The following is a 17,395-nucleotide window of genomic DNA, read 5'->3' as shown; positions in this document are numbered from 1 at the left end:
GCTGAGATGGCGTAGACGACTTCCGGTGTTTATTCAAAATCAACTTTATTAACACAATATGGCAAAGGACAGAATTGGAGTGACTATAGCTATACACACACTATATTAACGTGTGTGTGTGTGTAATATACACTATATATATATATATATATACACACACATATACATATACACACACACACACCCTATAGAGGGTAGTAAATCACAAAAATGTCAAACAGGGCCAAGACCAAAGCCTGAATACAATATTCAACAGGTGTGGTCAAATACTATGGTCTATACCAGGGGCCTCCAGAGCCACATGTGGTCAAGGTGAACATTTTGTGCATCACTCATAATTTCTAGGTCAGATTAATAGACTTTGAAAAACCAACCTAAAGTAAAGGGTCTTAAAATATGGAAAGTCATTTTAAGTCCGTGTCCATCTTGCCAGGCAGGTTCCTGTGCCCCCCCCACAAGGTTACGTTTATATGGACACAAAAAAACAAAAAAAAACTAAAGACTAAAGGTTGCAGACACCCAGTCTAGTGAATCAGTAGCCTACACCAATTTAACATTGGTTAACGACTCACAACTATAAAGGCACATGAAAAAGTTAAGTGATGCAGAACCCATACTCAGTTTCAAAGCTTTTATTTGCATCAACTCTACAGAGAAAAGCAGCAGTGAAAAACACCGGAGACCTGTGTGGTAGATACTGAGCTGCCTGGGTCCTTAAACTCCTTCAGAAGCCTGGTTTCTTTGGAGCAGCACGAGCTGGAGGAGAACGTTGACGCTCAGGTCTGCTGTTCCTGTAGACCGGAGCAGGAGGTCCTGGGATGTAACTGGTTTGACTAAACACTCTTTTTCCTCTCTGGTAGCGTGAACGAGAGCTGAAGGAGTAGACTGGCTGCAGATCAGACACGTCACTGAAGACTGGCTCAAGGTAGACCACTTCAGGTTCAGACGCCACCGTGTCCTCCACCACACTCTCGGCTTGTTCCTCCTCAGCAGAATCATCACCTAAACTGGAACTCTGGTCTTCAGCCACTTGACCGGTGGAACCTTTAGGACCATCACTGGCGGTGTCCTCGGGAGCCGTCTCCATAGAGCTTGGGCCAGAAGCCATCCATCCTCCCCAGTAATAAGGCGTTTCCTGTGGCACGGATCCTGGAGCTGCTGAAGAACAAACACTTTAGCAAAAACGATGACTCAGCTGCAGTGAAGATGGAGCAATTCACAGCATCGTCTCACCTTGTTTTACAGGACCACAGGTGACACTTCCAATCAGGAGACAGGAAAGCCACAACATCCTGAAGAACATGGTGTTACATTTAACTTTGAAACTCCTCTACAAAAAGGACAGTGAGGTTAAAAACTGTCTACTCACAGCATTTTTGGTTCAGGCTGAGGAGAAATTCAGGATATCTGCACTGCCACCTACTGCAGAGATGAAGAACATTACACTGATGCAGTTCTCTTGACCATGGACAGCACAAACATTGCTTACCTGATTCCTGCTCAACAGTTTACCAGCACAGTGACCTCATGAGCCCCTGCAGCTGCTTTTAAACATGTGACTCCAGCTGGTGTTGATTGACAGCTGATTACAGACAGCTGAGTGACTGGTCAAAGAAGGGCAGCACAGTTCAGCACTAAAGAACCATGATGCGACAAATGTCAAATTGCAAAGACAAAAACGGTGATGTTGTGAAAATATGCAGCGCTAAAAAAATTATCTGGGCCCAAGGTCTTTGCTTTTAAGTCCCTACCATAATAACATCATTCTGATCCACAGTCAGTCTTGTGTAAAGTACCTAAAAGTGATAAAGTAAAAGTACAAGTATATGACCAGAAAATTACTTTGGCAGAAGTTGAGGTCACCTTTTACAAAAGTCTTAAGGTTTATGACATTTACTGGAGAGTCATTTTCGATGGCGAGAGTTTTATTCCCGACTTCACTACTTTAATCTTAGAATTCTGACATTTTAGTCTCGAAATTTGGATTTTTTTCTCAGAATTATGACTTTAATCTCAGAATTATGACTTTTTAATTTCAAAATTATGACTTTAATCTCAGAATTTACTTTTTAATCTCGGAATTGTGATTTTAATCTAAGAATTGCCCTTTTAATCTCAGAATTATGGTTTAATCTGAGAATTGACTTTTCAATCTCAGAATTATGACTTTAACTTCAGAATTGCTTTTTTAATCTTAGAATTGTGACTTTAACCTGAGAATTGCCTTTTGAATCTCAGAAGTCATGCTGTTTTATTTAATTATTTAATGTGTCTACATATGTGTCTAATTCTCCGCCGTACTTTATGTACTTGATACAAGACTGATCTAAATAAATAAATAATAATCACCATCAACTTTATCATCATCATCATCTTCTTTTTTCGTGACGTAACGTTACGCCCCGTCCCTGGCAGGGACTGGAACAATATTTTGGCTCCTCCCTTCGTGTTGTCCACGCCCCCTTGTGTGTTGGTTTTCGTTTGACAGCCAAGTAAAGTTTTTTCTCCTCCGGCACCACCGCGGCTTCTCTCGCGTATGTGGCGGGTTTTTTCGGCCCTTGTCTCCGCAGATTCCCCGCTCTGCTGGTCGGAAGACGACGATGATGATGGAGTAATTGTGGAACCATGTCGGTGAATTCGGTGCACTGGTTTCGCAAATGTCTGCGGTTGCACGATAATCCGGCGCTGCAGGAGGCCGTGAACGCAGCACACACACTCCGCTGTGTTTATATTCTGGACCCGTGGTTCGCGGGAGCCGCGAACGTGGGAATCAACCGATGGAGGTTTGTGGGTTTACGCCACTTCCACTCGCGACAGTCTGTTAGACGAGTTAAATGTTGTTGTTGTTTTTTTCATTTGTAGCATCAAAGCCGCCGCCTGAGTTCAGGCGTAGGCCTCCGCTCCACTTCAGTGAGCTAACGCTAGCTAGAAAACATGTTTAAGTCCATTGAAAGAACGAGCAATTTAAAGGTTTTATGCAAGTAAATGCAAATAATTAACACGCGTCTTACCGCATCAGCGTCTTCTGTTGTATTCGGCTTGTGCTTGTAATGTTTATCTATCCGAATAATACCGTTATGCAAAGTATAGAAACATTCATTGTTGCTGAAGCTATCATGTAGTTAAGTACTTGAAACTGCTAGAGGGTCGTGGTAACGCAAATCAACTCATAAAAGTGTTAAAGACCCAGTGTGTAAAGTGTAGGTGAAACTGCAGCAATTGAGAATAAAACAATAAAAAAAAAACAGTTTTTGTTTTTCCTTACTATGGAAATGAGCCTTTAATATTTAAATCAGAGCACAGTCTGACACTGAACTGAAATACAACTCAACGTGCCCTATAACTCTATGTTCCTCGTTACTAACAAAATCAGAAGAAGAGTTGGTATTATGGTCTGTAATTAGTTTTTTTTGATGAACTGCTTTACACTACAGTTTTCATCCATTCATACGCTGCAACACGGGCTTAAGTGTCTTTGCTGAAGGACACATGTAGACAAACAGCGCCAGGAATTGAACACACAACTGGCTCTACCACTGAGCCACCATGGCTCAATCCTGACAGCTCACTTTTACTTCTAAAACTGAAGTAGATTTTATATCAGAAAATGGCTTTTGATCCATAATTACAGTAAACGTCATAAACTTTAAGACTTTTACTGAAAGGCCACATAGACCGGAAGCTCCAATTAACGCTGCATTTGTGTGTGTATCTGCGTTATGACCTCGTTTATGAAACCCTAAAGTGTCAGAACAAACAGTTCAGCCACTGCTGAGAAAATAATGTTTTATTGTTTTCCTGGGCTCTGCGAAGCGGATCGGCATGTTTTTGCATGTTTTTGGACTGTGGGAGGAAGCCGGAGAACCCGGAGAGAACCCAACCACACACGGGGAGAACATGCAAACTCCATGCATGGTCTTCTCGCTGCAAGGCGAGAGTGCTAACCACTACACCACCGTGTGGCCCCACAAGAGCGTCAGTGAGGAGTTATTTTGATCGGCTCGTTTGCAGCGATTAGTAGGTTTTTAACCATGAAAACAAGTTAATATATGTAATAGGGATGCACCGATATGACTATTTCCGCTGATACCGATATCCGATATTAATATTGCTGCTATAGCCGATAACCGATATCTACCGATATCGATATGTTTTAAAAAAAAAGTTTCTGAGATGATAAAGGTTTGTACATAATGAAAATCATGCAAGCTGAATTTTTGAATGTCTTCCTTTATTTTCAAAACATGTTTTACCTCCAAATAACAAGGTCACATAAGACACAAGTAACCAACTACAAGTAAAGGTTTTTAGAAACCTCTACCACTTGTAGCAAGTGTGTAACTAAATTAAAGTACAGTTTAACTACCTCAACTCACTAAACTCCTTTGAGAACGTTTGGATCATAAATTACAAACATGAACATAAATAAAAATAATACCCTGCCAAAGTTACTGTAACCGAGATAAGGGCGTCTATACTGGGTACGTAAATAAAGTCAACAACCCTTCCTCCCGGCAACAACAACCGCATCACTTCCCTTAACATTAAAACTACACAACAGATATGAGAAGCAATACCTGACAAGCTCTACTAAGAGCTGCCATAATAAAAAAAACATGTTAAAATACTTTATCAAACTTGCCAGTATTCATGGCAACCAGATATTTATTCTATTGCAAAACATTGGAAAAGTAGCGCCGACTTGGCAGGTTGTTGCAGGGTTCAATATGCGCTATCAACCGTCGGAACCCTCGGCTGGTCGTCAAGAGCAATCATTTCCATTACCTTGATGGTTATTGCCCTGGCCAAAGTCTTCCTTTGGTCGAGTCCCAGCTGCGCTGCTTTCTTTTTTGTCTGCTGCCTAATGTTACTAGCGCTAGCTTCTTGCCGTTGTTTGTGTACTTCTGGGTGGCGGTTTTTCAAATGAAATAATCAAATTTGTGGTATTGAATGACTTGCCACGGAACCCTCCGTGCATTACCTTGACTTTGCAAGTGTTGCATAATGCTTTTCGCGTATCTTCTATTGACACCCTGAAAAATCGCCCACACCGCTGACATTCTCTCTCCTCAACACAAACACACACACACACATATTGTGCTGCGCTTGTGTCACTGACGCTGTCATATGCCCAAACAAATGCCGCATGGCCTCCCCTTCCCGACACACATACACAAACAGCAATTAGACGGGTATAAACATCGGTTGTTAAAATCGCCGCAGTTTTACTCATTGGACCGATGCCGATATGTTAAAAAATGACGAACATCGGCCGATGACAATATTAATGCCGATTATGCATCCCTAATATGTAAGTAGACCTCCATAACTAACATATATGTGTGATACAAGCATTCGATGTCACCTTTAAAGTGATACTTGAGTAAAAGTACAAGCATGTGTGAAACATATCATATTACTTCAAGAATGCTTGTATCACACATATATGTTAGTTATGGAGGTCTACTTACATATATTAACTTGTTTTCATGATTAAAAACCTCCTAATCGCTGCAAACGAGCCGATCAAAATATCTCCTCACTGATGCTCTCGTCAGCCGCGCTGTTTCAGACCAAAACCACACCCCCAGAACGTGGACTGTGTTGTGATTGGCCAGCCAACGAGAGCTTTCCCACTGTCCTGTGATTGGCCAGGTACCTGGAAGTGACGTAAATAGATAGGCCAGCTCTCAGATACACAGCTCCCCCTCTGGCACGGTGGATGCTCTGCATCTCAGCAGCTACAACAAGAGTAGTTCTTCTTCTGCGGTTGAATTTACGCAACCGGATGTGCCCGGACTAGTGCCGCACCAGGAGGCGCTACGGTGGTGAGAGGAGTGGTGAGGATTTCTGATGACGACATCAAATTAAGGAAGTGCCGATCCGCTTTGCAGAGCCCAGGAAAACAATACAACACTATTTTATCAGCAGTGGCTGAACTGTTTGTTCTGAAACTTTAGGGTTTCATAAACGAGGTAATGACGCAGATACACGCACACAAACGCAGCGTTAATTGGAGCTTCCGGTCTATGTCGCGTTTAGGGTTGTTACATGGTCACCTGTTTGTGATTTATCAGCTTCTTAAAGGTGAATATTTTCTGCTTTCTTTGCCCCATAAAAGCAAATAAAATCATTCAAACTGAATCTTTTTGGTTTGTGGACAAAAACAAAGACGTCTGAGAAACATCATCATTCCCAGATCGACATTTTCTGCTGTTTTAAACGTCTCAAAGTGCTGCCGTAGTCTGTTCTTTTGACTCACCTCTAACGTTCGCTCTGCTTTTTTTTTTTTTCTTTCTTTCTTTCTCACACGTGTTGGTTCTCTGAATCCGTCTCTCCTGTGTGTATGTTCAGGTTTCTGCTGGAGGCTCTGGAGGACCTGGACAACAGTCTGAAGAAGCTCAACTCCAGATTGTTTGTGATCAGAGGGCAACCTACGGACGTGTTCCCCAGGCTTTTTAAGGTCTGTTGCCATCACCTTCTGTCTGTTTGTCTGTCACACAAACACCAGTCACTCCTCACGGCCGCAAACAAAGCAAAACAAAGCATTAAGTAGCACAATGTGGGTTTTCCTCTCAGGCTCCCCCCACAGTTGGTAAATGGTATTGTTTGTTATAAATGTCGTAAAGTATACGTTGAGGTAAACACGACAAGCCAACGATTCCTCTGAAACAACGATGTTTTCAGACACCAGGATCCATGACTGCGACCAGGGATTATTGACACTAACTAGTCGCTAACTTCTGTCTGGTTCACCTGTAAACTGTGGTCACATTAATGAACATGTGATAATCACTGCAGGCGTGTCTGTGGTGCTGTTTGTGACACATGATACAACAGCTGGAGGAGCAACATCTGACACTCTCACATCTCTGTTCTCCCGCTGTCACATGACACGCTGCTCATTTCACTGCAGAGGCAGCGGTGACAAAAATCGCTGATCAGATTTGTTACTGGTGGAATTTCATTGTCAGTTCTGTCCTCATCAGTCATCACACACCATTTCACACCTGAACAATATCCTTTTTTATGCTCAGTCTGTCTCAGTCTGATACGATCACATAAAGCAGCTGTTTATGCAGCTCGCCGCTGACAATCAGTCTGATACAATCACATAAAGCAGCTGTTTATGCAGCTCGCCGCTGACAATCAGCGGTGGCGATCAGTGGTGCGCTGCATAAACAGGTTCGGTCATGGAGGACGTACTGAACAAATATTTTTAATTAGGACGTGTCGGAACGGTCAGTTATGAGCTCTGTGTGACCTTTTCTTAACAATGTGTGTTTGTACGTCGGTGAAATACGTTCCCTGACTAAATACGGCGACCGCTGGCCGCAGTCTGATGCGAAGTGGTGCAAACACACGTTTGCTGACTTTATCCGGCACATTAGCTTCATATATAAAATCCTCTGAGGCTGGAAGTTTGTGTAAAACACTGTGCTCCACTGTGCAGCCACCAACAGCACACTTGTCCCTCCGCGTTGACATAATACCGCTCTTCCTCCCTCGCCTGCACTCGCGCAGGGACAAGGTGGAGCTAAGGTGGAGCTTGCGAAGTAAACTAACTGGTGGGGCCTTAACATTCGTGGTGAAATGCGCATGCTGCCGTCATAAGCGCAGGGAATTCAAAATCAAGTGTTTTATCGCCTATACTTACACTAAGGGGGACCACGAAAACATGACTGAGTATTCTTTTTCCACACTTTGGCGACTGGTAGGGCCTCCAGAGTCCCAAATATAAGTATTGAAATGGTTAATTTTAATAATTAAGTTGATTTTGCATAATATGTCCCCTTTAAAAGAATGGGGTTTTCTTATAAATCAGGTCACAGGAGAGGCGTAGCAACTTTGATTTCACAACAAATACCATATGAACAGATTTCGGAAACATCTAACAAGGAAGGGAGATACATAGTAGTTTCAGGCAAAATAAAAGATGTAACTATAACAATTTGCAATGTTTATGCTCCCCGGGAAGTAACTTTGCTTTTTATAAAAGCATATTTTATTTGATGATAGAGGGCACAGGGCTCGTCATATGTGGTGGAGACTTAAATATCCGTCTCAGTCCAAAGCAGGATTCATCCGAAAAACCCAGTTACTACGTGATTACATAGGAGAATTAATTAGTTGCAAAAAGCGCTGCGACTTAAATTAATCGATCTAGAGTCACGCTATATTCGGAGTGGCAGAAGGAGAAGAGGGAGAAGACTTGGTGCCGGAGTTTGTCGAAGCGCTCATCTGAAGAAAGTTGCTGATCCCGGCCCACATGGAGTTAAATATTCAGCACGCACACAGATCTGGACCTCAGAGGTCCGCTCCCGACAACCCCCGAGAGCATTCATATTACATTTCCAGGAATTCGCAACCAAAGAATTGGTTTTAAAGGAGGCATGGAATAAAACAAAGAAGGAAAAGATCCAGCTGAATAATAAGACCATTTATTTCGATCATGATTACACTGCCGAGGTGATCAAGAAACGCAAAGAATATAACGGGATCAAAAAAGTGAAAGGAGTTCGCTTCCAAACACCATATGTGAACGTGCGCATCCACTGGGAGACAGGAGCCCGATTTTACAACAGCACAGAGGAGGCGAGCGCGGAGCTGAGGAGACGAGGAATCACAGTGGAGCAGGCGACGTCGACCGAAGGTGAGACTGACTGGGGAGCGCGTCTGGGAAAGCTGCTGGGATCATGGCAGAAGGTACCGGGTCGTTGCAAGGCTGAGGACGACGTTGCCCAGAGAGCACAATCTAAGCTTCAGAGTTTCCAGAGTGATCACACCGATGCTCAGAGAAATGATCCCCAGTGTAAAGGAGGTAAAATTAAGAAATAGAAATCGTCACTTTCACTACGAGTCTGGAGTACAAAATTTGAATTGGACTAATTTCTGGCTTCATTTAGGGTATAATGACAATAGCTGTCTGGGAGTGTCGAAACGTTGGACTTTAGGATGGAAGGGTTTTTCTCTTCAAATGGCCTAGCCATCCTACGCTTAGGGCCCTGTCTTAGTGATAGGATCTACCATCGATCCACCAACGGGGTCTTGGTGAGGAGTTTTCTCTTCCTAGTTTGGAGGTCTGTTTTTTACTGTGTTCAGTTGACATTGTTCTGTCTTTGTTTTTATTTGTGTTATCAGGGGTTTACACTACTACAAAATAATTCACATTTTTCTATGTTTAAGTGATGTCACAGAATTTGAAAATTGCTTCTCTGAATGTTAATGGCTTGAGTAACCCAGCCAAGAGGAGTAGGGTGCTAGCAAAAATTAGGAAAGATAAGTCCCAAGTGGTATTTTTACAAGAGACACACATGTCAAAACCGGAACATGAGAAGCTAAGAAAGTTTGGGTACACCAACACAAATTATAGTTCATGTAAAAATAGTAGGAGGAGAGAGGTTGTAATAATGATTTAAACTTTGAGCTGCTTGGAGAAAAAAGAGATGATAAGGGTAGATATATAATAATCAAGGGCAGGATTGACAGTGTTTTGGTCACATTTGTGAACGTCTATGCTCCTCCAGAGAGGGACAGATCCTAGAAACTATTCGACTTGATTATTTCTGAGAGTGAGGGAATACAATTTTGAACCATCGACTAGACACGACAAGCACAAGCAGACTTGGATCAAAATCAAAAGACCTAAAATCCTGATAAGAGAGGTAGGCTTGTTTGATGTCTGGAGAAGTATTCATACAAGCAATAGGGAATTCACCCACTATTCAGCCACACATAAAGTACACTCTAGGCTAGACATTTTCCTGATGAATAGCATTGATAGACACAGGGTACAAGAGTGCACAATTGGAACGGCAGATATATCAGATCACAGCATGGTTCACCTTAGTATACATTTAAACATCAAGCCAAGGAATACACTATAGAGGCTGAATATAGGAATTTTGAATAATAAATCCACAGTGGAAGAAATTGAAAAAGAAATTGGTAAATGTATAAATGATAATAAGGATGACCAGGTCGACCCAACTATTCTTTGGGACACAATCAAAGCAATTATGAGAGGGAAGCTAATATCACAGACAGCTCACCTGAAAATCTGGAGATCAAAATATGATCAATTAGAGAAGGAATTGGAAAACCTAGAGAAACAACAACCCAAAAATGTCAATAAAGATATAATAGGGAACCAGATTAAAGAAAAAAGGAAACAAATTGAGAACTTAATTAACAATGAAATAGAAAATAAACTGAGATCCGTAAAGCAAACTTTCTATGAATCAGGCCCAAGAGCCGCACGGATATTGCCGAGGTGCCTTTAGGACGCAACAAATAACACATTCAATTAATAAGATTAGGGACCCTTCAACAAATATATTGAAATATGACCCAGAAGAAATCCATAGAATCTAAAAACTACTATGAGACCTTGTATTCACAGCCTGAGAAGGTTGACGAAGAGAAAATTAAGCAATTCCTGATCTTACTGGACCTCCCCTCAATAGGCTTAGAGCAAAATGGATATTTGACTGCCCCTATTACAAAAGACAAATTGGATAAAGCCATAGGTAGACTGGCGACTAATAAGAGCCCTGGAAGTGACGGCTATCCCAATGAATGGTGCAAAAAAATTCAAAGAAGTCCTTGCCCCGGTACTATTAGAATCATTTAATTGGACGCTTGAGAAAGCGATAGCCCCTCCTTCCTGGAGGAATGCTGTGATATCTGTCATTCCGAAAGAGGGGAAAAATAAAGAATACTGCGAGTCATATCTAGTCTGAACGTAGATTATAAACTGTTCACATCCATTATCACTAAAAGACTGGAACGTTTTTTGCCTGACCTGATACACAAGGACCAGACAGGTTTTGTAAAGGGACGGCAAACACAGGACAACATGCACAGGCACACACTTCATATTATAGAACATGTCAATAAACACCTTACAAGCGCTGCACTGATCAGCTTAGATGCTGAAAAAGTGTTTGATAGGGTCAGCTGGGCTTTTTTGTATAAAGTACTGGAAAGGATGGGATTCAATAATAAATTCATAAATTGCATAAAGGCATTGTATACTGACCCCAGAGTTAAAATTAACGGGCACCTGACAGGCACTTTTAAACTGTATAGAGGGACACAACATGCTAGTCCTGCCCTCTTCGCAATTTTCATAGAGCCACTTGCTCAACTAATCAGACAAGAAGATGAGTTGACAGGAATCACGATAGCAGGAGATGAACACAAAATAGGATTATTTGCTGACGATATAATTACCTTTCTTCAAGACCCAAACACAGCGTTTACCACATTATTAAAGATAATGGAAGAATATGGATTGATGTCGGGTTACAAATTGAATATGTCAAAAACTCAGGTTTTATCCTTTAATTACAAGCCAAATAAAGAAATCAGGAAGAGATATAATTTAAATTGAAATTCTAAGTCAATAAAATACCTAGGAGTGATAATAACTCAGGAATATGACAGAGTTTACGAGACAAATTACAGGCTAATCAATGATAAAATTCAAAAAGATGTAGCAAAGTGGTCATTGTTAGTGATGGATTTCAGCTCAAGAATTGAGGTGATCAAGATAAATCTTTACCCAGGTTGTTGTACCTTTTTTTTAATCTCTTCCAGTTAAAGTACCAGATTCACGATTCTCAGCATGGGGCAAGCTAATATCCAGGTTCATCTGGGCGGGTGCCAGGCCTAGGATATGATTCAAGACCCTTCAACTAGACAAAGAAAGTGGACGATTGGCATTGCCAAGTCTCATAGATTATTACTATGCTGCACAGTTAAGATATGTTGTCTATTGGTGCTCTCCGTGTTATCAAGCCAGATGGAAGGACATTGAGAAGAACCTGGGTCGGGTCCCCCCACAGTCAGTGTTGGGTGGAAAAGATCATATGGATCTTAAGGTTAAAAACTCAATTATGAGAGGAACGTTCGGAATATGGCATGACGTTGTTAAAAAATACAAGTTAACAGGTGACTGTAAACTGTTGATCTGGCCTTCTCACACCAGGTTCAGACCAGGTGTAATAGACAAAACCTTTAAAAAGTGGAGAGACAAAGGAATAACAACCACATGTACACTCATAGATAAGCAACATTTTAAATCATTTGGTCAACTGAATGTTTTACAGATTTCTTCAATTAAGACACTTTTATGAGACAGAAATTAAGAAAGACCTCTCATTGAAAGGGAACGATGTGATTGAGGTGTTAACAGGTGTGTATAAGCATCAAAAATAGTCTCTAAACTGTATAGACAGACAGACAGACAGACGACTATATTGATCCCTTTAGGAGGTTCCCTCTGGGAAATTAACAAGTATAGAGGTTTAATGAAGTAACAAGGAAGTAATACAATGTATATAAAAGTGAAATGGGAAAAATAATTTTACATTGAGTTGTCTGAGAGTGATTGGCAGTCCATTTACAAGACCCAACACACATCCACAGGTTCTAAGAGATGGAGGAAGTTTGGTAGGAAAAACTTAACACGTTTTTTTTATTACACCACAAATTAAACATAAACAATTGGGTCAACAACAATTATGTTGGAGACAATGTGGGCAATTGAATGCCAATCACTCACATATATTTTGGTCCTGTATGAAAATTCGAACATTTTGGGACCGGGTTCTGGGGATCGTGGGGGAAATTTTTGGATATAATATTCCTGATGTCCCCAGGTATATGTACCTGGGACTGATACCAGATGGGGTAATAGCTAAAGACGATGTGTATCTGTTCAAGATCCTATCCCTTGCGGCTAAGAAAGCCATTACAAGAAGTTGGCTGAAAACTGAACCACCTGGACTGAGCAACTGGCTAGATAATGTTGAAGAAATTTGATCAATGGAACAAATGACCTATAGCCTACGGATTCAATCGGAGTTATATACTGCGAGATGGACAAAATGGCATCTTTATGCAAGATAGTAGTGTCTTCCCCCTGTATTTGTGTTTTGTTCTTGTTTTATTGAATGAAAAAAATATTTAAATGAAGGTAAAAAAAAAAAAATTTAAATTATATAATAAAAAATTAGTCACTCATTAATCATCAATAACATACATTTGTCTTTATTAAGTTTCTCTTTATAAGTCTCCGTTTGTCTCGTCTCTGATTGGCTGCAGGAGTGGAAGGTGACCAGGTTAACGTTTGAATACGACCCCGAGCCTTATGGGAAGGAGCGGGATGGCGCCATCCTCAAGATGGCTCAGGAGTTTGGTGTGGAGACGGTCGTCAGAAACTCTCACACCCTCTACAACCTGGACAGGTTTGTCTCACACGCACAGACAAAGACTGAGACAGTGGGCGGGGAGAGTGGGTCCACTCACTCATAGTCAGTCTGTTAAAGTCGCTTTAGAAAAACCTGACTGTTGAGAATTGAAGGGTTACTCAACGTAACCCCGGTTCTTTGATAATTCAATTCAATTAAATTTTATTTGTATAGCGCCAAATCATAACATACATTATCTCAAGGCACTGTACATAGACAACATCAAAGAGAGCAGAGAACCCCAACAGTTCACACAATGAGCAAGCACTAGGCATCAGTGGAGAGAAAAAACTCCCTCTTAACAGGAAGAAATCTCTGACAGAACCAGGCTCAGAGATGTGCGGTCATCTGCCTCGACCGGTTGGGGTGAAAGGAAAAATGGGGGACAGTGGAGAGGTGGGGGACAGAAAATGGGGGGAGAGAAAGGACAAGAGGGAGATGAGGGAGAGACAGAAGAGAGAGAGGGAGACCAGCAGCAGATACACAACAACTGTATCAGGTTACAAGTTTATACAGTTACTGATATCGACTTTTTAATTACAAAATAATAATAATGGTGACGATGAGCGTAGCCTCGGAAACTGGATCTTGATCCTGCAACCTGCATGATGAGAATACAGAGAGAGAGAGAGGGAAGGAAGGAAAGACACAAACTAGGGAGAGAAAGAGACAATGTTAATGACATATAAAAAGTCATAATCAAATGCTGAGTGTGAGAGAGTGAATGTGCGTGTACCACAGGAAAATCCCCCAGCAGTTTAGTTCTATAGCAGCATAACTAAGAGATGGTTTAGGTTTCCCTGAACCAGCTCTAACTATAAGCTTTATCAAAAAGGAAAGTTTTAAGTTTAACTTTAAATACAGAGAGAGTGTCCGCCTCCCGAACTATCATTGGAAGCTGGTTCCACAGGAGAGGAGCCTGGTAGCTAAAGGCTCTGCCTCCCATTCTACTCTTACAGACTCTGGGAACCACAAGTAAACCTGTATTTTGTGACCTAAGTGGTCTATTAGGATGATAGGGTAAGACTAGGTCTTTCAGGTATGAAGGGGCCTGACCATTAAGTGCTTTGTACGTGAGGAGGAGGATTTTAAATTTAATTCTAAACTGTATGGGGAGCCAGTGTAGAGAAGCTAACACTGGAGTTATATGGTCTCTCTTTCTAGTTCCTGTCAGAACTCGTGCTGCAGCATTTTGAATTAACTGAAGGATTCTAACAGACTTGTTATAACATCCTGCTAATAAGGAGTTACAGTAATCTAATCTAGATGTAACAAAAGCATGAACTAGTTTTTCAGCATCCTGTAAAGACAGAATGTTTCTAATTTTCATAATGTTCCGCAGGTGGAAGAAGGCTGTTCTGGAAATTAGTTTTATGTGTGAATCAAAAGACATTTCCTGGTCAAAAGTAACTCCAAGGTTCCTCACAGTGGAACTGGAAGCCAGGGTGATGTCATCTAAAGTGACAATGTGATCAGAAAGTTTTTCTCTGAGGTGTTTAGGGCCGAGTATAATGACCTCAGTTTTTTCTGAGTTTAAAAGTAGAAAGTTACAGGTCATCCAGGACTTAATGTCTCTGAGACATTCCTGGAGTTGAACAACCTGATTTATTTCATCCGGCCTCATCGATAGATATAGCTGTGTGTCATCTGCATAACAATGAAAGTGTATGTTATGCTTTCTAATAATGTTCCCTAGAGGAAGCATATATAAGGTAAAAAGTATAGGCCCAAGCACTGAGCCTTGTGGAACTCCACAATTAACTTTTGTTTGTAGTGAGGCTTTATCATTAACGTGAACAAACTGGAATCTATCAGATAAGTATGATTTAAACCAGCAGAGGGCAGCACCTGTGATACCAAGAGTCTGCTCCAATCTCTGCAGTAGAATATCATGATCAATGGTGTCAAATGCAGCACTAAGATCTAACAGGACAAGTAAAGAAACTAGACCATTATCTGACGCCAAGAGAAGATCATTACTAACTTTAACTAGTGCTGTTTCTGTGCTATGGTTTAATCTAAAACCTGACTGAAAATCTTCAAACAGGCCATTAATGCGCAGATATTCACATAATTGATTGGCAACTGCCTTTTCTAAGATTTTAGAGACAAAGGGAAGATTAGATATCGGTCGGTAATTAGCTAAAATATCTGGGTCAAGGGTCGCTTTTTTGAGAAGGGGTTTAATAACTGCTACTTTAAACGTTTGGGGCACATATCCAGTTAATAAGGATAGATTAATTTGAGTTAATATAGACTTGTTAATTAAAGGAAACACATCTTTAAACAGTTTGGTGGGGATAGGATCTAACTGACAGGTTGATGGCTTGGATGATGAAACTAATGATGTTAACTCAGGGAGATCTATAGGGGAGAAACTGTCTAACTGTGCACCTGGTGCTTCTAAAGCAGAGTAACAGAGTGAGGTGTTTCACTATGGGATATTGCCTTGGCATGACCAACCAGGAATGGTTGGTCATGCCAAGGCGATATCCCATAGTGAAACTGTATGTAGTGTATGTATAGTTGCCCTTGCAATAAAGAGCATTCCAGCCAACAGTGTTACAGCACTCTGTTATGTAATGCAACAGAAATGCTCTGTGTGTGTGAACTTGTAAAGCTCAGGAAGTGAGGACTGTCAAGACCCAATCGGTTAGAAATAGCATAAACTTGCATTTTATTTTGAAAGAATAACTATTGAAATGAAAGATAACATAAACATATGCAATTTATTTTGAAAGAATAACTACTAATAGGAAAGCTAACATAAAAACGTGTGTTTTATTTTGAAAAGAATGACCACTAAAATGAAAGCTAACATAAAAATGTGTATTTTATTTTGAAAGAATCACTAATAACATAAAATGGGTATTTTATTTTGAAAGAATCCCTACTAAAATAAAAGATAAAACGACCGTTTTGTTTTAAAATAATCACTGCTAAAATGAAAGATAACATAAAAACGTGTATTTTATTTTGAAAGAATCACTACTGAAATGAAAGCTAACATAAAACTATTTAGTAATGGATTAATAATTCCTGAATTGAATGATTGTTGTCGCCTTCAGTGAGGAATGGTTATGATATTCGACTATTTAAAAACACAAAATAACAGCGACAGTCTCACAACTCTACATTGAAACGCACACCTCCTGTTTGACCTGTGTTACGTGCCTGGCTTTGGCTCAGGGGAGAAAGGGACAAACAAATAAAAATTGTGACCCGGGAGGGAAAAAGAAGGGCAACAGAGGCAGTTAAGGATTCAAAACAGAAAGGTGTAACACAACTGTCCCCGTCTCACCAAACTGCAGCAGCTCTGTTCAGCTCACCAAGAGAGGCGTTTCACCCTACTTTTATTTACCTTCACTGATTGCTGACCCAAGACTCCTGTGTGCAGGGCAGGGGGTGGAGAGTCAATCTGGGGACAGAACAGACAAACCTACACAGACACACCCACACAGATGCGCCAAACAAGCACTAAGGCCGTAACAACCTGAAAGAATCATGGGAGTTATATTCCACAAAGATACACAGCAATGTGTGTGTTCTGCTACTTGTCTGTCATCGCAGGATCATTGAGATGAACAACAACAGTCCTCCTTTGACCTTCAAGCGTTTTCAGACCATTGTTAGTCGACTGGAGTTGCCACGGAGACCGATGCCTCCGCTCATGCTGCAGCAGATGGACAAGTGTTGCACGGAGATCTCCGACAAGCATGATCAGCTCTACAGCATCCCCTCACTGGAAGAGCTCGGTATTACACTCACGAGCACAAAGAGAACGGAGTAGAAGTGATTATTGTTGGTGTAAACATCACTAGTACTGCAACTAACAATTATTTTTATCATCAATGAATCTATCCAATAATAATCCATACATATTGATCAGTGTTTGTCAAATGATTCTGTTTTAATGATTTCTTTGTTTTATGGCACAAAAAAACAGAAAATATTCACATTTAGGAAGCTGAAAAATGACAGAAAGTAGAAAATATTCACATTAAAGAAGCTGAAAAATGACAAAAGTAGAAAATATTCACATTTAAGAAGCTAAAAAATGGCAGAAAGTAGAAAATATTCACATTTAAGAAGCTGGAAAATGACAAAAGTAGAAAAATATTCATGTTTAAGAAGCTGGA

General features: G+C 40.8%; 2 protein-coding genes across 3 annotated transcripts; one reads left to right on the top strand and one right to left on the bottom strand.

Annotated features, from left to right (window-relative positions):
- Positions 1-617: 617 nt before the first annotated feature.
- Positions 618-1,546, bottom strand: LOC122762738. Of its 2 annotated transcripts, none has more exons than XM_044017916.1 (4): positions 1,490-1,546; positions 1,370-1,422; positions 1,234-1,292; positions 618-1,158 (listed from the first exon to the last, which is right to left on the bottom strand). In XM_044017916.1, exons 2-4 carry the CDS (start codon positions 1,372-1,374, stop codon positions 725-727), a joined length of 498 nt encoding a protein of 165 aa, XP_043873851.1. In that variant the 5' UTR covers positions 1,375-1,422; positions 1,490-1,546; the 3' UTR covers positions 618-724. The 2 variants fall into 2 exon arrangements, with proteins under 2 accessions (XP_043873851.1, XP_043873852.1); XM_044017917.1 differs by having other exon boundaries at positions 618-1,155; positions 1,490-1,543.
- Positions 1,547-2,441: 895 nt separating this feature from the next.
- On the top strand, positions 2,442-17,136 carry LOC122762737 (cryptochrome-2-like). The gene is made up of 4 exons (XM_044017915.1): positions 2,442-2,783; positions 6,355-6,463; positions 13,111-13,253; positions 16,827-17,136. The coding sequence occupies exons 1-4, from the start codon at positions 2,626-2,628 to the stop codon at positions 17,044-17,046; spliced, it is 630 nt and encodes a 209-aa protein (XP_043873850.1). The 5' UTR covers positions 2,442-2,625; the 3' UTR covers positions 17,047-17,136.
- The last annotated feature ends 259 nt before the right edge of the window (positions 17,137-17,395 follow it).

The sequence above is a fragment of the Solea senegalensis genome, unplaced genomic scaffold, assembly GCF_019176455.1.
Source record: "Solea senegalensis isolate Sse05_10M unplaced genomic scaffold, IFAPA_SoseM_1 scf7180000016032, whole genome shotgun sequence".
Lineage (NCBI taxonomy): Eukaryota > Metazoa > Chordata > Actinopteri > Pleuronectiformes > Soleidae > Solea > Solea senegalensis.
Note: the sequence above shows the minus strand (reverse complement) of the source record. Positions and strands in the feature narration are given on the sequence as shown.